Source organism: Pinus tabuliformis, chromosome 7 (assembly GCF_031772625.1).
Source record: "Pinus tabuliformis cultivar Carrire ecotype Pingquan chromosome 7, CPIR1, whole genome shotgun sequence".
Classification (NCBI taxonomy): domain Eukaryota; kingdom Viridiplantae; phylum Streptophyta; class Pinopsida; order Pinales; family Pinaceae; genus Pinus; species Pinus tabuliformis.
In genome coordinates this window covers 1,676,782,711-1,676,798,165 of record NC_142293.1, presented here as the reverse complement: position 1 = coordinate 1,676,798,165, position 15,455 = coordinate 1,676,782,711, and the positions used below count along the sequence as shown (strand labels likewise).

The 15,455-nt window shown below is 38.1% G+C and overlaps 1 protein-coding gene across 3 annotated transcripts in view; it reads right to left on the bottom strand.

Annotated features, from left to right (window-relative positions):
• Positions 1-15,455, bottom strand: part of LOC149254893 (isoamylase 2, chloroplastic-like) — a 542,818-nt gene that overhangs the window by 158,538 nt on the left and 368,825 nt on the right. For all 3 annotated transcript variants that reach the window (XR_016267196.1, XM_089460267.1, XM_089460266.1), the window contains exon 22: positions 9,457-9,562. Coding sequence is in view for 2 of the 3 variants with exons in the window: in XM_089460267.1 (XP_089316393.1) it covers positions 9,457-9,562 (106 nt within the window). In the remaining variant the exon portion in view is untranslated. The remainder of the gene's footprint in view (positions 1-9,456; positions 9,563-15,455) is intronic.

Below are 15,455 nucleotides of genomic sequence, written 5' to 3'. Positions count from 1 at the left end.
CATTTTTCTTTTTCTTTTGTGGGCTAATACAATTAAAAAATACCGACTACAGCTACCAAAATTCAACACTCCCTCTTAGCTAGGGAGGTATTCACTATGACTTCCTTGGATGTACATTTGTTGAAAAATTTCCCCATCGTAAGAAAAGATTGAATCAACTCGCTATGTTGATGTATCCATCTAATACATGTGGAAAGCATCCTGCATCAACATCATGCAAAGGGATCTAGTTACCTACTAGTCAACTCCCCTTTGCAAATGATCTAGGCACCTACTAGCCAAAACCCTGTGGCAATATGGTAAGAACCTTCTGACCAGGGTCAACAAGACTAGTCCTAGGTCACCAACTCAACAAGTCATCACTTGGGGCCATGTCAGGAACCCCATGACCAATTGTGAAACACTAGGCCCATTTACCATTCCCACATGTTGTCAAATGCTATTGCACGGAAAAACACTTGCTCAATGCTATAAGGAACTCACTCAACCCACCAGCCAAATGACCCTTGGCAATATGGCCAGGTAACCCCTCATCGAGGGAGCAATCTGGACCTTGATGCTATCTGGGACAATCTCCCTAGCCACATTACGTGACTCCTGTTCAATACCCTTGACCTAGGGAGAATCTCTGCCCCTTGGTGCTACAACACCAACACTCCCTTTAACCAAAGGAAGCATTCTCAACCACTCCAAGATTGTCCCTAAAGTATACAAACTTCATCTTGGGACAAAGGCTTTGTGACAATGTCAACAACCTGCTCATCCATAGAAATGCATTGGAGCCTCACTACTCCCTTTTGTCCCATGTACTGAATGTGGTGGTACCATGATCTCAATGTGCTTCAACCTGTCATCATTGTCATCTCTTGCACCTGATCAAACAATCCTACCAGTAGCTTCCATAGCCACACTGCACAACTCACCAAACTAGCTGCAATATACTTGGCCTTTGTAATCTTGTGTAATATTCTAACTAGAGAAACACAGGGATTATGAAAAACATGAACTAGATACAACAATTAAATAAGGCATGCAAATCTGAAACTCCACATGCAAATTAAATCAGAACATCATTGAGCTGAAATAATAGAGTTGAGCCATTTTATTAGATTTTCAATGTCAATTTGAGTACAAAGTGAAGTGGAATGAGTGTATATGTGCTTGCTATAGCAAGCATGCAAAACCCATTTGAATATAAAGAAATATCCACGCTAAAATGGGCTCACTGACCATATGCTCTGCTTAGAAATTTTCTGCAGCTGCTACTTGAGGAAAACTATGATTTGAGACCTCAAATCTGCTCTAAAAACTTTGCAAAATTACTATTGAGACCCTCAACTCCCAATCAACCAAACCCATAAATATTTTGGGCTAGTTCCGACTACACAGAATTGTCCAAATTTGTGCGAATTTCCAAGCTACTTGGCTTTGCATCCAACCCAAAAATACTGCTACACTTCAGCTCCAAACCTCCCTCAAAAGCCTAGAAAATTCTTAGCAAAATACCTCTGTGGATGTATGTGAATTTCCTGCCCCACTTTGTCACAAATCCTGCTCAAATTATGCTATGCAATTTCACCCAGAAACCCCTGCGCGAGTCCTAGGAGAGACAAATTCAACCCTCACAGAATCAGCACCTTCCAACACTACAATTCACCTAGGAAATTTGTCCTTCCTCAGGCGAACTTTCTGCAATTTCTCCAAGTGTTTCCTCCCTGGAAGACCCTCAACCAAGCTATGCGAAATTTTGCCTCGGCATCCTCCTAAAAACTCGCACTAGCCGCTGCAATTGATGGATTGGCTCATAATCACTGGAAGTTGGCTCCACAAACAACTCCAAATTCTCTCCTAGGGTGACACTCTTGGTTCACCGAAAGAGAGTTGAGATTTTCCGCTTGGAAATCCCTGTGCTAAACAACACTAGTTGACTTGGCTAAACAGCTCAAGCAAACTCTAAGTCTGAAAATGCACAATCAAGGACCCCCAAAATGAGTTTGCCTCTCCTATTTATAATTGCTACTCCTCGTGAAAATTTCACCACTGAAATCCTATAGCAACAACTGGAATTATTTCTTCTAATGGTTAATTAAATTAGTAGTTTATTGCTACAGCAACAATGAAATAAACACACTACAATCTTCACGAAAATACTGCGGAAAATAATAGCGTTGGAAACTGATAAAACACTGGCACACACATACAAAAATTATGAAATTGTTATTTTTGGATTAAAGTCCTGGGAAAAACCCAACCTGGGAAAATCGATGCAGCAGCTGAGGGATTTAATTATTGAGCAGTAGTGACATAATCTGAGTACAATCTATGGATCCCCCGCTAGCTATCTAATCAACAAGTATCTAACAAAAATAATTAGAGAGAAAATTCTCTCACCCCACTAACAACCCCGACACTGGCTCCAGAAAATCTGGCCGTCCAAAACCTTGCGCATGCCCTCTATGCAGTCATTAGAGGAAAATTCAGCCTAAAAGTGGCCTCCTAAGAAAATATCAAGAAATTAATACAAAATGCCATGTAGACAACTTTTTAATATTAATTTATTTTTATCTATGTTCCACAATATTTATTAGCATGGGATTTAATAAATTTTTTAATATATTATTTCTAATTTTTTACTTTTATCAAAGTACCTCAATATATGTCAATTTTGTTAAAATAACTTTTTGTATATATTTTATATTTAGATTTAGTTGTCTATATTTATATTTTACTGTAACCCTATTTTTAATAGAAGGTTAGAACTTTTCTGTGGAAAAAAAAAATTGTCTATATTTATATTTTATATTTACCTATATATATATATATATATATATATATATATATATTTAACTATTTTTTTTTGTATTTTTTTAACAACATTGTCTACTAAAGCCACAATTTCGTCCAGAATATAATTTTTTGGCCAGAATCTGCTAATTTGACCTTAATGGAATATGTTTTTTGAACTATTTTATATTTAACTATTTTTTAACTATTTAACTATTTAATATTTAATTATATTAAATATTTTATATTTACCTATATATTCTATATTTTTGGCGGGAATGCAGTAATTTGTCCTTCTCAAAATATATTTTTTAACTATTTTATATTTAACTATTTTTTAACTATTTTATATTTTATATTTAACTATTTGACTATCTTATATTTAACTATAATTATATTTTAATTTTAACTATTTTATATTTAACTTAATTGTCTATATTTATACTTTATATTAACTATCTAAATATATTTTATATTTAACTATTTTTTTGGTTCTTTTTGGGCATGGTTACTAATGTCAAATGGGGGCACACTTTTAATTTATATTTTTTTAACTAATATCAAGATTTACATTGATAATAACTTTTTTGATATTCTAATTCATATGGGTAAGGTAGGTAAATAACATTAATAAGATATTTCACCAATACCCAAATTAATAATAAAATATTTCACCAATACCCAAATTAATAGAAAAATATTTCACGAATACCCACAATTTAAAAGTATTTTGGACATGTACCTCTTTTTAAATTTAAAAGATTTTGATTGGTTTACATATTATGACATGGCAATTACATGAAAATTTCATAGGCACTTTTAGGCTGAAATTTCCTCTATTGCCTTGCACTTCCTCTCGTATGTGTGGCCCTATTCAACCTCTAATCAAGTCGTCCTACCTGCCTCCTCTGCAGGAAGTGACTCTCTAGGCCTTTGCAAGACTTTCTTGACCTCTAAAAGATGAATCGACTTCCTCTCCAACAAATAGAACTGCTATGCTGAAGCTCTGTGTAGCTCTTGCGCAACTTCTGCATGGATTACTTCTGCCACTTGTTGTTGCCTCTCCGGATCTAGAAAACTTCCTCCGGATCATTGTCCCTACCCCTCTTGTTAATTTTGTAGCATTGGAGGTGTTCTAGTCTCGAAACTTTGTGGAGAAGATAAAACACAAGAGTTCTCCATAACCCAAAAAAGTGTTTCTGGAAATTCCGCCTAGAAGTGTCTCAATTAGATTATTAACCTATTTTTAAATATTTCCAAGTCTAAACTTAGGAATAGGGGTTAATTAATCAGAATTAATTGAGAAAGGTTTGAATCATCTAGAAACTCACAAGGATCGATCCAGAAATTATCTTAGCCCTTGATTAAGTTTTAATCTTGGTCGTTGAAGGTCCAAAAGAATATTATAAGGAGTCAGTGGGTAGATGGAGAACACATACTTGACACACTCGAGATCGATTTCCTTGGGCGGTTCGATTTTCCAGAGAGCAGCAGCAGTTGCCAAAAGAGTTCGAGCCAAAGAAGGGAAGCAAAGAAAGAGAGGGGCAGAGATAGTGAGTCCGAAGGAATTTCTTCTAGTTCCGGAGAGTCAGAAAGAGGATGCTGAAATTTTCTCCAACAGGTTGCGCAAAGACAACGTAGAGCCTCAAGAAGGAAATTTGATCTAGCTGAAGAGGAATGTATTTTTAGTTCCAAAGGCCGAGAAAGTTTTCCAAACGGTTGGAGAAGTGTTTTCCCAGTCAGTAGTAGGCAAGACGGGTAGATTGGCAATTGACTCAGGCGGAGCGTTTGAGGGACTACGTTAGGGTGATACAGGGCCTGCACAGAGCTAGTTGGACAGCGAGTTGTTCAGAGGCAGTGAGGTGCCAAGATTGCCAAGAGAGAGGGTAATTTGCCTCAGATAATTCTTGCCAGTGTTCCTCCTAGATAGATTCACCAGTTTCATGATATTTATTGTACTCAGAGTTTCTCACTATTGTTTAATAATAATATCCTCGACTGCTACATTGGTTTTCCAAAGTTGGGTTTTCCTGGGGACATTTGTCCAAAAATAATTGTGTCATAATTGTGTGTGTGTGTGCCAGTATTTTCTCAATTTCCAATTTATCTTCCGCATAATTTAATTTGGTGAAAATTGCAGTTGTGAATTATTCATTGTTTGTGTGGGCAAATAAATTGTTAATTAATTTACAGTTAGAAGAAAAATTTTCAATCGCTGCAATAGTTGAAATTTTCACATGGTATCAAAGTGATTTTGATCAGGTAGGTAGCTTAGAAGCGAAATGCAAAAATCATCCAGATTAAAAGGGAGTCTGGTAGTATGATTTCCTGATTTGCATAGAGGTTGGCTTAGCAGATTGAATTGTTGGGCAGAGGGTTTAATTTTTATAGTGCAGTTAGCAGGAAGAATTTGCAGAGCCCAGAAGCAGTTCCAGCCTATGAAAAAAGATTCGTCCCCCTGCCCTCTCGTGTCCCGAATCAGGCGAATCAAACACGATTCGATCAGACTCGTGTCCAATCGAGACACGATCGTGTCTAAATCGTGTCTTGATTGGACGCGATTCTTGAAAAAATGACTTCCCCGTGGCGTTAAAAGGTCGATTTGTCCATTCTATTTCCACATTTACCTTTCCTCTTAGTTGTGGGTTTGTTGTGACTGTGTGAAAGCAAAGATCAAAGGGTGGGGAGAATTTTCAAGGAGATTCAAGCAACAGGTAAGTGCATTTTCTCTCTATTTTTTTTTCATTTTTATTACAGCAGTTTGCATGTGCATTTCTTTTACAAATTTGTGCATTGTTTGTTTATTATTTTACAGCATTCATGGCTCAATCAAGGGTAGCAAGGAAGGGGCAAAGGAAGGGGAAGAATGTCCCCATTGGATATGCCCCTCCCATTCCTATTTCATCAGGGTTTTCTGCAAGTGTTCCCTCTATTGCAAGTGGGGCTGCAACAACAGCTTCAAATGTTGAGGGAAGACAGCGGCCTCAAGATAACAAATATCCCCTGTGGGAATATGTCATAAGAGAGCAAGGGCTAGGCAGCGAGATGAAGGGAGGAGGCAATGTTGCTTGGAAATGCAGTTATTGCAATACAAATTTCTATTTTCCATTGGCATTCTACTACCTATGTAACACATTTTGATTTTGATGACTTAATGAGAAAACTACAATATCTTGTCTTTCTCCTATTGGTTCATTGATGAATTGAATATGAATTATGATTTATCATTTATGTCACAATTGTATTTGTATGCATAATGTTACTTTATAAAACTTACATCTAGATGAAGATCTATGTTTGAATAAGTGAATTTGTATCATGAATTAGAATTAGTGTAAGAAATATCTAATTTTTAATATATACATATATAAAATAATATATAACGTGTCCTAATGTGTCATGTTCCGGGGTGTCAACGTGTCTATGTCCAACACCCGAATCCTCGTGTCCTTCGTGTCTCATGTCCCTGTGTCAGGTGACTTAGGTTCCAACAAGTAGTAGTGAAGCCGGGAAGCAATTCCAGTGAAGCAGATTCCTTTCTTGACCGCAAAAGGGTTTTGCAGCAACAGAATCAGCGTCAGATGGAAGAGAAAGGCAAAAAGAGAGAATTTCTCTCAGATTGTTTCTAGCCTAGAAATTTGATTTTCCCAATTGTAGTTGGCAGTTGTTGTAGGCAGTTTTTCTCACTCCAGAATGGAGTGCGAATAGCAAATTCATCAGCCAAGAAAACAAAGAGGGATATTTCCGATCAAAGTCAAAGATGGCCACAACTGGGGTTAGAGATCAGGATAGGTTGGAGGGATCCTCCAACTATGTCCTCTGGAAGGCTAGGATGTCCTTCTTACTGGATGAATTTGGCTTGAAAGCCTATGCAGAGAAAGTGCTACCAATACCCCAAGATCCAGATCAGCTGAAGGAATACAAGAAAGAGATGCTAAGGTGAAGCCGATGATCTTGGATGGAGTCTGAGACCATATAGTCTCACATGTGGCAGAAAAAAAAAACGACCAAGGAAATGTGGGATGCTCTCGCTCAAGTATATCAAAGTAATTCCGAGCAGCAGAAGATGTTCCTGCAGGAGAAGTTGAGTAGCATCATGATGCTGAAGGGTGAAGGCATAGATCCCTTCCTCACCAGGATTCAAGAGGTTCGTGATCAACTTGCAATCGTTGGAGAGGCACCTCAACCAACAGAGCTTGTTCGCTTGGCACTGAACAGTGTCTCAGAGGAGTGGTAGGTTTTTGTCCAAAGTATCTTGGGCCGAGACACATTGCCTACATGGGACAGGATGTGATCAGACCTACAACATGAAGAGTTAAGGCGAGCTCTATTAAAGAGCACCATCAACGAAAGTAGCAGTAAGGGGACGAAGGGTGAGAAGGAAGAGGAAAATGTGTGTTGTTTTTCCACGATCTTGGTGACTAGGATAGAATCTTAGATCACTGACGCTACCAAACCAAGAATCACAACGAAGCTACTTTGCACAGCAGAACAATATAATGCAGTAAATCAATCACATGCAAAATAAGAACAATAACAACAATATATGTAACCCAACGTCATTATATTATCAACATATAATACAACTGTCTAGGGCTCATGTACTAGGGATAATGGCCCTCATACATCACTAGTACAAGATACAAGATACAATGACAATCTCATTGATCTAGTGCACAATCACAGCCTCTATGTTGTATCTTGCCATGTCGGTTCGTTGCTCCCGATATACATCAATCACAACTTTGCTTCTATCAATGAACCAAGTCCATCTGGCCACTGAACATGACTCCACCTACTCACATGCTAATCGTAAGTCCATCTACACATCAATACATCGGGACTCCGTTTGAGTTGTTCACAAATGGATCAATACATCGAGACTCCGTTTGAGTTGTTCACAACTCCGTTTGTGAACAACTCCCTCTGCCCACTGCTACTCCTTAGCTACTCAAGGTCTTCTTCCCACTATAGCCTTCCATCACTGCTATATGAAGGCTAACATAGGGCAGGAGGGTTGCCACCTATCACCATCAAATATCGCTTCTCCAATGATGAACACAGGCTATCAAATTTTCTCCTCTGGCTGGCCAAACCTTGACCTTCAATCTGCCTCTTCTAGTAGCCTCTTTTGTCCACCAAGGAGTTACTCATAAGCTCAATCACTTCACCCACCCTTAGCTATCAAACTCCTTTATGACTGTTGATCAAGGATTATTCTTGGGTCACCTACACGCTACCCTCCAAAAATCCAAAGGCACCCAATACTCTTGTCCACACTAGGACACCACCCAACTAGCAATCTAACTTGACATAAAACCATCACAAACACATACCTTAATTCTATTCATGGGCTCATGTGTACCGTTGTAAGTCTGCACTACTGGTTAGGGCTGCAAAAATCACTGCTACAACACTTCCCTTCACGTATAAGCCTTCTCCACAGTTGCGACCTCTCTTCAAGCAAATCCACCCTCTACTATAGTTTTGGGCTACAAACAACGCCCAACAAGCCTCCACGTCTACTTGTGCAAGGGATTTATGTCTACGACCTGTTATGATCCTCAAAACAACCTTTCGGCGCCCTTGTCCAACACACACAAGGCCTGTGACCTACATGAAATGAACACCCAGAGATGCGGCCTTCTCAATATAAGAGAAACCTCTCTAAAATCACTCCAAAACACACCATAAACACTGCCTATATAAGAGAAACCTCACTAAAATCACTCCAAAACACACCATAAACACTGCCTGAACTGTGGTTTCCTTTCTGATTCAAGTTCCGACCTGTGGGAGAGAGTATACACACCAAAACAGACCCAACACTTGTCCTTGTTGCTCCTCCAATCTGCGGTTGCCTCATAGATGGTTTTCTATAAGAAGATGCTCATTTGGATGGGTTGAAATGACCTCAAATCACCTTGTATTTATACATAACACAAGGGCTCCAATGAATCCATCAACCATGGGCTTGACAACCTATCATTAGGCCTCTTAACACTAGGCCAACCTAGACAAACCCATTCCACAACTTCAAAAATTAATATCTCCACAAGGGCAACACGAAATTCGATGATTTTCGTTGCGTTGGATTCCTCTCAACATCCTCTATCATCTCCATCCATCACATGTCCAAAAATCCTTATGGTTTCACACCCACATGCTTGGGTGCAAAGCCCACACCTTGGATTCAAAGCCCACAATGCCATATTTTGGCATTCAAACCTCCAAACCCCGAACCCTAGGGGGCTTGGAGTACCTCCCAAGCTATCAAAAATCAACACTCCCTCTTAGCGAGGGAGGTACTTCCAAGACTACCACAGTTGAACTTCGAGTGGTGTGAGGAGATTGTTTAGAATAGGCATGATTTAAGCAATGACAAGATTACAAGATTACAAGTTTAGGTACAAGCATAAATGGCCGTACCACTTAGATTTCCCTCTACACAGATACAAGTTCACTGCATCTACTGTTTCAGGCCAATATCTCTAACCATAAAGTTACAAACTTCACAGATATTGCCCCAAACAATAACTCAGCAGTTTACAAAGAAGGAAATGTTAACATCAAAGTTATGAGTCCTCTTGATACCATAGAGAATAATTATGCAATTTTAGACCAAAGTTTATTTTAAAACCTCAGATCAGACTTAAAGAAAGTGACACTTACTTGAAGCAAATCTTTTCGACGGGTGCGGAAGGAACTAAGAAATCCAATAAACTGAATAGTGTGAACAGCAAATTCAGTTTTCAGAGCATCCCAATTAAAGGGTTTCCTGGAAAATCACATTAGAGAGAATCACCTTGGTTAATAATGCAGTTGATCAAACATTTATTATAGTCAATTGATACTAGTATAGTTACACCCATAAGAGAGAAAAATTATTTTAACTGTTGAATAAATGTTGAATAAATGTTCCATCCAGCAAAGTAGAAAAAAAACGGGTGCCTTGAATTTTTTCATTTCTAAACAGAACTATGGTTTTTTTTTCCATCAATGCTGCAAACCTCCAATTATTGTTACATAGAAATAATAACGAAACTTATCAATAGCAGTAAAGGAAGCTACAATCCAGAATCAAATGGTCTCAAAACAGTCAATACCATATTCAAAGCATTTTGTATGTAATGATAAGATAAGATAAGATACTTTTATTAATGTCCAACAAATGACCACAAAAGTATGGAACTGAAGAGTACAACCAGTATAAATACAATGTGGGAGTGCCAGCGCAACTCCTAGAAAATGCCAAAAACATACAAAGAAGGAAACCTACACAAGTATATGTAACATCAGAAAATATGTGAAAAGCAGTGACAAAGGTATGGTGATACAAAACATTCAGTGAGTTTGTCCAAGACTGGAAATGTGGACAACCCAGCTCAAGAACCTGTCAAGAGAGAGAGAGATTGGATGGTGAGCCAATGATGTCAAGGTCTCCTGAATTTGATGGCCACGGCGGACATTCACTATTGCAGTATTTTCCAATTAACTGCCGAGTCTAATTCAGACAGCATTCCTGTGAGGAAGAAATTAGCCAAGCCTGGAAAAAACAACAGACTCGAGAAAAGATTGGATCTGCTGATTTTTTCCTGTTTTTAAAAAACATTGTTGGCACGGGTCGAATTCTGTTTTAAAGGTGCCTTTTTCAAGACCCTTTTTCCCATTTTCCGTTGCAGATTTCAGTTTCGTTTATATATAGGTATCTTCTTTTCATAGTTTGTGCAAATGTAATTATCTAATGTTTGAGGTGATTTTATTGAATGTACAGCTGCTGATTGAAGCAGCCTGCAAAAGTTACCTTGTAAGCTTTGATCAAAGATAAGAAGAAGCCGACTTGAAGGAAAAATGCTTGTGAATGTAAATGTTTCATTTTATTGCTTCAACTGTTCACTTTTAACCTATTGTGTGACCGATGCAACATTCAGGAATTTAATTTTTTGTTGTTAAATTAATTACATTTTGGGCTATTTAATGAGAGAACATTAGGACAGCGGTCACCAAAGGTTACGAAAATTTACATGGTTTGAAAGCCATTTCTCTATCAAGAATTTACATATGTAAATCAACTGCTATAAAGAAGGATCAATAGTTACAGGGTTACAATATTTCTCTTAAGAATTAATTTTCAAATCTGGGAGTTTGTGCATTAAATCTCATACATGGCCTCAGCTAGCCTCAGATTCAAGGATGGATAGAATCGGTCATGATAAAGGACTTCAACAATCAATGCCACCAACATCGAGGTACATAGAGGTCTTGGTTCTCTTGATGAAATGCCAGTTCCATACCCTCATACGTGACAAAATCCAATGGAAACATTGCAATCCTGCCAATCCTGAAAACTGTTACATCCGTTGAATTTTGAATTGAATCTAAAATTATACTTTCTCCACGTGATGTCCAATGATGTTGGAACCACTCTCAAACATCCTGAAACATATAATCGTAATGTTACAAAGTTAAGAAAAAGGATAAAGATGAAAGATAAAAGAGAATGTCACATTGAAAGATGAAAATAAAATTTAAAGGAGGGTGATTGAAATGGAGGGAGAGGTGTTACTAATCTGATTACAAGGGTTGCTAAGGTCCTGGCAACCTACTAGATGGGCACACAGTGGGTAGGGCCCCACTATAACGTTGGCCCAAGGCCCTGCTATTTATGCCCAACAACCTCCTAAATGGCCAAGGGAGGAGTCCCAAATATAACCCAAAATAATCCTAAACAAGACTAGTGTTTTATATGGGGATTGTTGCTACAAACTCTAGTAGGCTCGATGCAAAGCCTCATCAAGCGAGGGGCCAGACCTTATTGCAACAATTAAGAAGGGTCACCACTGTCACCTCAACAACCTTCCTCCTGCTCTTTAGTGGGATTTAAATCACAAGGAAGGCTTCCCTAAATCACCTATAAGGGTATTCTAATACTAGGGCTCAAGGTGTTAAACTGTTGAAGGTCTAAAGATGGACGGAGAACTTGGCAAGGCCAAAGACAACCTAGGTTTTCAATGCTAAAGTCAAGCACTCTAAACTTAGACCACTAAATGCACTGCTATAAGTTAGGTTTGGATGATTTTCAACAATAGGGAAACCAGAAGTAATATGTAGTTCCTCCATTCCGGATAACAATACGCATTGGCAGGTTTGTTAAGATCATGAACAAATTTTCAGATTTATGAACAATCAAGAAGAATCCTCTGAGAATCAAGTTGATTGTTTCAATGCCGACTCGATGGTTCAGCTGATGGATAACAAAATCCTGGTCGATCTTGCTCCATTGAAAGATTTATTTAAGAGAGATGATTCCTACAAAGGGAAGAAGAAAAACACCAACCCAAAAGAATTTGATGAAGTTAACATTGAATAACCGGAGGATCCAAAGATTATAAAAGTTGATACAAATACAATAGAAGGGAAATAAAGGTCATCAAAGAACTAGTTCATGAATTCAAAGATGTTTTTGCATGGTCTTACAATGACCAAAAGGCTTACCAAGAAGATGTGATCCGGCATGCGCTACCTTTGAAGGAATATGTTAAGCTTTTTTGTCAAAAATAAGGAAAATCAACCCCAAGTTGCTACCACTGGTACAAAAGGAATTAGAAAAGCTACTCAAGGAGGTATCATTGTGATGAGAAACCAAGTGTAGCGTAGTTTAATGCTTGATTCCTCTTCTTGATAATTACTTTTGAATATTAGATGTCTTCTTATTACTTGTTATATCTTCTTCATCAAGCAATTATACAAATGTTCAAAACATAAAAATCACTATGAGACAAAGGACACTAGAAATTAGACCAGAGGTCTGGGCAAAACCCACAAAGGGGAAAACCCAACAATCCTTCTTTTATAGAATCAGATCAAAATGAGAGATATCCAAGACCAAGACCAAACTAACACAAAGATATCAAGTTAAACCCTTCTCCATGTCTCCTCCAATATTCAAAGTCAACATTGGTCAAGCTGCCTCAAAAACAAGTCAAACTCAAAATTTCGGCGCTGTAGTAGAGGGCAAATTTCAGCCTATGATTACCTCATAAATTCAGCCCTGTTCCACAGAAAAAATTTGTCACATGTGTGAGCTACAGTAGGTTAGAAACTTCAAATTTTCTTCTTGTGCTTTGACTGCCTTCTCTCTCCTTTGATTTTGGCCTTCCTCTTCTTTGCTTAGGTGTAGAAGATACTTGATGATGTGATGGATGAATAAGCTTTCCAAGGAGTTGAATTGTCTCCTATATATTAACTATCCAAGAGGGTTGAATAGGTGCCACTAGGCCAACTTGTCCAAGGAGGGCCGACTTGGTCATCTTGTGGGCTTATGACTCAGAAATAAGATTTAAATTCTTTTTCTTACAAATGTCCAAATGGGATATGACTCAAATAATTGTTCTTTTGACTCAAAAATAAATCCTTTTGACTCTTTTGACTCAGCATGAAGAACATGCTTTAAAATATAAATATAATAAATACATCAATGATAAATTATCCATGGGGTCTTGGATAGACGATGATCGAGTGCATTGTTAAGGCACTCCTAGATGTTAAGTCATTGGTTCAATTACCCACCCTATGTTGAAGAAAGTGTAACTAGGATCAGTCTTCATAATGACGTGATCTTTGTAAATGATGTAATAAAAGGAAATAAATTATTTTTGTATGCCTTGCTACATGGGTTTCATGAGCAAGAAGTGTCACTAGGTGAAAGACTTCTTGATGTCTTTAGGATTTATTTATATGTCAAATAGTCATGTCATATGTATAGAAACTCTTCATGAGTTTATGTAAATGTATACAAGTCCACAAAGTTGTGAAGAAACCCTCCAAAGACCAAGCATAATCCTCCAAGAAGTCTGCAAGCGAAAACAAGAAGAAATTCTTCATGTCGGCTCCAAATAGAATTAATTAAATAAATGAAAGTCATGTCGTCTCAAGGAAATAGTCATGACGGTTCATGGGTTCATGTTGGCTCAAATATAGGTGGCTCACCACTATAAATACCCCGTCAAGGTATCCACAAAACGCAGATCAAAGCTTCGCATTTCTCTCTGAAACTTCGTGAAGATGGGTGCAGGTCTCCGCAAATAAGAAGAGACAAATCTTGGGTTCTTTCTCTGAAATTTCGCATGAGAATGGAGGATCAGATCCGCACTACGAGTAGGCATACAAGGAAGGGCTTGACTGCACCTCGGATGGGTATTAAGTGCAAGCAAGCTACACTTTGGATGCATGGAGGAGCAGACAGGTCCTCGAAAGGATAGTTAACCTTGATAAAAGAATATCTCCATAGTCCTGGTAAGCCGCAGTATCAACAGTAACAATATGATCAGTCTTGGATCCATAACAATGAAGGAGCATGACAATCTTGGCATGATGAAAGGAAGGTAAGATCACAGTCTCGACCTAGTTAGAAGGTAAGATCACAATCTCAGTGGATCTACCTCACAGCAGTCAAGGTATGTGTATATGATGGGAAGGATTTCAGAACCCTTACTATCCTCACTGTCTCAACTTAATAGATATCACAATGATCCTAGATCTCAGTCTCGGCATATGTATATATCATCATGTTGAAAAGAATTCCGAAGTCCAGGTATATAGAGGTGTAGTGATGAGGGTTTCAAGCAGTGTCAAGTGTTGTAGCAATGATAGTGATGGTTATATTCTCGGCATAATGGAAGAAGTTGTGACAAGGATAAAGTCATGATCCAGTTCGTGTAAGATCATGATCTCGTTGAAAATGCAGAGATCACCTCTATAGCAATTTCAAGGGACAATCATGGTGCAACAATGAAGTGATCAATGATGGCAGCAGAAATGAAGATATCAATGATGCAGTAGTGCAGCAGTGATGATGATCTCAACAGTGGCAAGGAAGAGGATTGATGTCTTGGTCTTGGAGAGGCAGATTGTGTCAAGGGTCATGGTCTTGGTATTTGTCAATGGAATCTCTATAAGAAGAATTTTGCATGGGTTTTCCTCTCCAAGAGGGAGAGGTTTTGGCCCTAGCAGAAAGCCAAATATTTGTGTTCTTGTCTCTTTTGTCTTGATAGCAGTTTGATGAAGCTAACATACACACACTAATAATAATGGAAACATCAAGCTAAGATAAATTGTATAAATACTTCACAAATTGTTATCATGTAACGAAGAATCATTGTATTTTTTGAATGCCCTAGATTCTTCAACACCCTATTTGAGTGTTATTCTTGGACATGACCATGATGTAGCCTCACCGTTGTCGAACTGAAAAAATAAAAAATAGATCAATGATAAATTCATATTGTGAAGACCAACTCTAGTGACAACTTCAACACTCCCTCTTAACTAGGGAGGTATTCATAATGACTCAACAGGGTAATCTCAAGTTGAAATATTCACATAAGAAAGGATCCAAATCGATAAGCATCTTCATAAACATCATCGTGACTAGCATTGTCAAACTACCAAGGCCTTGATAAGTAAGATTTATCTCTCCACTAGATCATAGAACAATGCTAAGAGGCATTCAATAGGACACCACCACCTCTCTGAGGCACATACTCCACCTAGGTTCACTAAAGTATGTCCTCACAGGACCATTTCCTAATACATTGTCACAATACATGACACAAGGAAATATCGTTCCTCCAGACCATTCTTATGTCAAATCAATATACTTGAGTTACGGT